We start from the raw sequence: 5,018 nt of genomic DNA on the forward strand, positions 1-5,018 counted from the left end.
ACATCATCGATTCGTGGTATGAGGCCCGTGCTGCCTTCATCCAGCACTTCGCTAGTGCATACACTCGCGCCACTACCATCGAAGGCCTGGACCGCTGCGTCCAAGGACCCCACGAGTCGACTCGTCGATGGGTCGCTGCGCCGGCGGGACATGTGGACGACCTCAAGCGGCATCAGCACCGACACGGCGATCTACTGCTCGGGAGGACTTGTCGCTACGAGCCACTCGTCTCCAAGCCAAAGTGCGCCAGCCGCGACAACATTTCCATGGACGAGCTCTTCGACATCGCCAAATGCTACGCTGATGAAGATCCCGTAGTCGACTGATACGTCTCCAACGTATCTATAATTTCTTATGTTCCATGCTTATTTTATGACAATACCTACATGTTTTGTTCACACTTTATATCGTTTTGATGCATTTTCCGGAACTAACCTATTAACGAGATGCCGAAGTGCTAGTTCCTGTTTTCTGCTGTTTTTGGTTTCAGGAATCTTACACAGGAAATATTCTCGGAATTGGACGAAATCAAGGCCCACGATCTTATATTTCCACGAAGCTTCCAGAACACCGAAGAGGGACCAGAGGGGAGGCCCAGGGCCTCCACACACCATGGCGGCGCGGCCAGAGAGGGCGCGCCCCCTGCTGTTTGGCCCCCCGGGCCTCTTCCGACTACGACTCTTCGCCTATTTAAGCCTTCGTGACCTAAAACATCGAGACGAATAAGCCACGATACGAGAAAAGTTCCAGAGTCGCCGCCATCGCGAAGCCAAGATTCGGGGGACAGAAGTCTCTGTTCCGGCACGCCGCCGGGACGAGGAATTGCCCCCGGAAGGCATTTCCATCGACACCACCGCCATCTTCATCGCCGCTTGCTGTCTCCTATGATGAGGAGGGAGTAGTTCTCCCTCGAGGCTAAGGGCTGTACCGGTAGCTATGTGGTTCATCTCTTTCTCTCCCATGTACTTCAATACAATGATCTCATGAGCTGCCTTACATGATTGAGATCCATATGATGAGCTTTGTAATCTAGATGTCGTTATGCTATTCAAGTGGATTTTACTTATGTGATCTCCGGAGACTCCTTGTCCCACGTGTGTAAAGGTGACGAGTGTGTGCACCGTGTGGGTCTCTTAGGCTATATTTCACAGAATACTTGTTCACTGGGTTATGATTTGAGTTGGATGTCTCTATAAAATTGTGGTGTGTTAGTACCTCCTATGAATGCTCACGGTGACGAGCGTGGGGTGTTTATCGATACTTGGGAATACATCTTTAAGGTTTGCCTACATGATGAATTAGTGTTTGTTATCTTGCCAGAGAGTAATTCAGAATAGCATAGTGAAGTGCTTATATTTATATTCAATTATGATTGCAATGTTGAGAATGTCCACTAGTGAAAGTATGATCCCTAGGTCTTGTTTCCAAGCATCGAATCTCCGTTTATTTACTGTTCTACTGCATGTTTACTTGCTGCCATATTTATTTCAGATTATTATTACCACTCATATTCATCCATATTACTTGTATTTCACCATCTCTTTGCCGAACTAGTGCACCTATACATCTGACAAGTGTATTAGGTGTGTTGGGGACACAAGAGACTTCTTGTATCTTAATTGCAGGGTTGCTTGAGAGGGATATCTTTGACCTCTTCCTCCCTGAGTTCGATAAACCTTGGGTGATTCACTTAAGGGAAACTTGTTGCTGTTCTACAAACCTCTGCTCTTGGAGGCCCAACACTGTCTACAGGAATAGAAGCGTGCGTAGACTTCATCGACTCGGACGACGAGTACGGCCAGCGGCGCAATCGCCGCGTCATCCGACCCGACAACCGTCGTGACGACTACCGACTCGGCACTCGCCTGGGCAACGGCAAGCGTTGCAGCGACGGCGGCAATTCCGAGTTCGTCGCTAACGCCAACTACGGGCAGCGCGACCCGAAGTACTCTCGCCGCGACAGACGCGGCCCACGAGTGGACCGCCCACATGAAGCGGTTCGACCCGCACAGCCCTGCTGACGCTCCGTGCATCTATCACAGCGGAGAGGGCAAGCCCTCGACGCACACCATTGGGAACTACTTTTCCCTTAAGCAGATCGAGAAAGCCCGCCGCTCCAAGGAGAATGGCGGCGGCGACCAGAACAAGGACCGCAACAAGTACCAGGACAAGCCCAAGGACGACGGCTTTGGTCGCAGCGCCGGCTCCCTCCACACCTTCACCGGGGTTGGCGACCACCGCGACAAGAAGGTTCTCGCACGCGCGGTGGCTGTTAACGCAGTCGTCGCGGACGTCCCGTGTTGGCTCAATTGGTCAGAGCAGAGCATCACGTGGAGCCGCGAGGATCACAATCCACACATCGAGTACCCAGGGCAAGTCGCCCATATCGTCAAGCCTAAGGTCGCCGATTACTGGTTCTCCAAGACCCTGATGGATGGAGGAAGCTCCATCATCATCATGTACTACGATACCTTCCAGCGACTCCAGCTGCCCGACTCGCGCCTTGAAGCGACAAGCGTCACCTTCCACAGCATCGTCCCTGGCAGGAAGGCCTTCCCAACTAGTAAGGTAACACTGCCGGTGACATTCGGCACGCCGGCGAACTACCGCACCGAGTGGATATCCTTCGAGGTGGTGAACTTCCGCAACCCCTAACACTGCGTCCTCGGCCGCCAGGTGTTCGCCAAGTTCATGGCCACGCCACACTACGCTTACAACATGATGAAGATGCCGGGGCCGCGCGGCGTCATCACCGTCGGTGGTGACCCCGAAATGGCCCTGGAATGCGAGGATAGCTGTTGCAAGCTCGCCGACGTCGTCATCGCCTTGGAGCGCGAAAACACCGCCGAACTCGCCAAGTACCCAGTCGAGAAGCCAAGCGAGCTCGACTCATCCTCGTCGCCGACCTTCTAGCCGACGACTGACACACGTCGAGTAAATCTGGTAGAGAACGGTCCGAGTAGGCAAGTTATCATTGGGATGGGCTTGTCCGCCCAATAGGAAAGCACGATCATCAAGTTCCTCCGTGAGAATCGAGATATCTTTGCATGGAAACCTTCTGATATGTCAGGTGTCCCGAGAAAACTTGCTGAGCACAAACTCCACGTTGATCCCACTGCGTGTCCCATCAAACGGACGATGTGACCCGTAGGTGAAGAGCGACGACGCGCAATTGCCGAAGAGGTGAACCGGCTACTCGCCGCCGGGTTCATCATGGAAATAAAGCACCCAAAGTGGTTGGCAAACCCAGTCCTCGTGGTGAAGAAAAACAAGACATGGGCATGTGTATAGACTACACCATTCTCAATCGGGCTTGCCCCAAGGACCCATTCGTCCTCCCGCGGATCGATCAGATCATTGACGCCAGCGCGGGCTCGGAATCGCTGTGCTTCCTCGACGCATATTCCGCGTACAACCAAATCAAGATGGCGGTTGAAGATCAGGAGAAGACGGCGTTCATCACGCCGCTCGGCACCTGCTCCTACACCGCCATGACCTTCGGCATGAGAAACATCGGAGCCACGTACCAGAGATGCATGAATAGTTTCCTCGAAAGCCAATGTTTATGTATACATCGACGACGTCGTGGTCAAGTCGACTTGGCAGGACGACTTAGTCGCCAAGTGTTCTTTCTTGGCAGCGAACACGCCAAACCTTCAATGTCCGGCCTAGTTAGGTTTAGTTTTTTTTTGCAATGTTTTATATTTGATTTTGTGGAAAACCATGTTCCAAACTATATCTTCATGTAAACCGCGTTCCAAATTATGTATTATTTTGTGGAATATTTCTTCTCTTTATTGAAATAAAAATGTAAAAAAAAGAGTATTTTAATATTTAGGGGCGGCGTTTGGGGGACGCGGCTGGGAAGCGACGTCCCCCAAACACAGCACGAACGAAACACGTCCCCCAAACGTTTAATCTGGGCGCCGTTTAAGGGACGCGACTGGAGATGCTCTTAGTAATAAAATTTGATAAAATTAGATAACATGAATCTAGCCGAAGGAGAGAATTGCTCGTCGAAGCCGCAAGGATGAAGGCATGGAAGCCGACGTCATCATACTTCTGCCAAGTCAAGCATTCAGGATTTCCCTCCCACGAACGAAAATTTCCATCTCCCACCAGAAGCTCAGAAATCCCGCGCAGCTCTTTTCTCCTTTTTCCACTTTCCCCGCGCGCTCCACTTCGAATTCCCAACCGCGCCGATCCGCACTGCCCCCGCTCCACCAATAGGAACCAACCCTTCCATATCCAACGGCCTCGGCCATCCCATTCGCCCCTCACGCGGATCGCTCTCCAATCCAACGCCTCCCGCATCCCCCTCCAGCTCTATATATTCCACCCACTCCACCCCTCCCAATCCATCCAATTCGAAGCGAGCCAGAACCAAAATCCCCAATTCCTCCTTCGTCTCCCGAGAAAGAAAGACAGCGAGCGGCGGAGATGTCTGGGCGCGGCAAGGGCGGCAAGGGGCTGGGCAAGGGCGGCGCCAAGCGCCACCGGAAGGTGCTGCGCGACAACATCCAGGGCATCACCAAGCCGGCCATCCGCCGCCTTGCTCGCCGTGGCGGCGTGAAGCGCATCTCCGGGCTCATCTATGAGGAGACCCGTGGCGTGCTCAAGATCTTCCTCGAGAACGTCATCCGCGACGCCGTCACCTACACCGAGCACGCGCGCCGCAAGACCGTCACCGCCATGGACGTCGTCTACGCGCTCAAGCGACAGGGACGCACCCTCTACGGCTTTGGCGGCTAGGCTTTCCTCTGTGTCTTGTTTAGGGAGAGTACCTGTCTAGTATCGTGTTGGTGTCAAATATTGTGTCTGATCTCTGATGTAATGGAACCCTGTTGCGGTGAAGTAAAAAATCCTGTTATCTTGAGAATTGTCATGGTCTGTCAATCATTTCCAGGTTACCTATTGCATGATTGTTAGTAGCTGATTGCTTCCTTGCTCTGGTTCTTTCACTTGACTATAAAGTTGTTTTAGAGAACTGAAATTGTGACTTATTGCTGAAGAAGGCA

General features: G+C 52.4%; 1 protein-coding gene across 2 annotated transcripts; it reads left to right on the forward strand.

The window, feature by feature from the left end:
* Positions 1–4,437: 4,437 nt before the first annotated feature.
* Positions 4,438–4,752, forward strand: LOC124701897 (histone H4). Of its 2 annotated transcripts, XM_047233996.1 has the most exons (2): positions 4,441–4,485; positions 4,537–4,752. In XM_047233996.1, exons 1-2 carry the CDS (start codon positions 4,441–4,443, stop codon positions 4,750–4,752), a joined length of 261 nt encoding a protein of 86 aa, XP_047089952.1. The 2 variants fall into 2 exon arrangements, with proteins under 2 accessions (XP_047089953.1, XP_047089952.1); XM_047233997.1 differs by having other exon boundaries at positions 4,438–4,752.
* The last annotated feature ends 266 nt before the right edge of the window (positions 4,753–5,018 follow it).

Source organism: Lolium rigidum, chromosome 3 (assembly GCF_022539505.1).
Source record: "Lolium rigidum isolate FL_2022 chromosome 3, APGP_CSIRO_Lrig_0.1, whole genome shotgun sequence".
NCBI lineage: Eukaryota > Viridiplantae > Streptophyta > Magnoliopsida > Poales > Poaceae > Lolium > Lolium rigidum.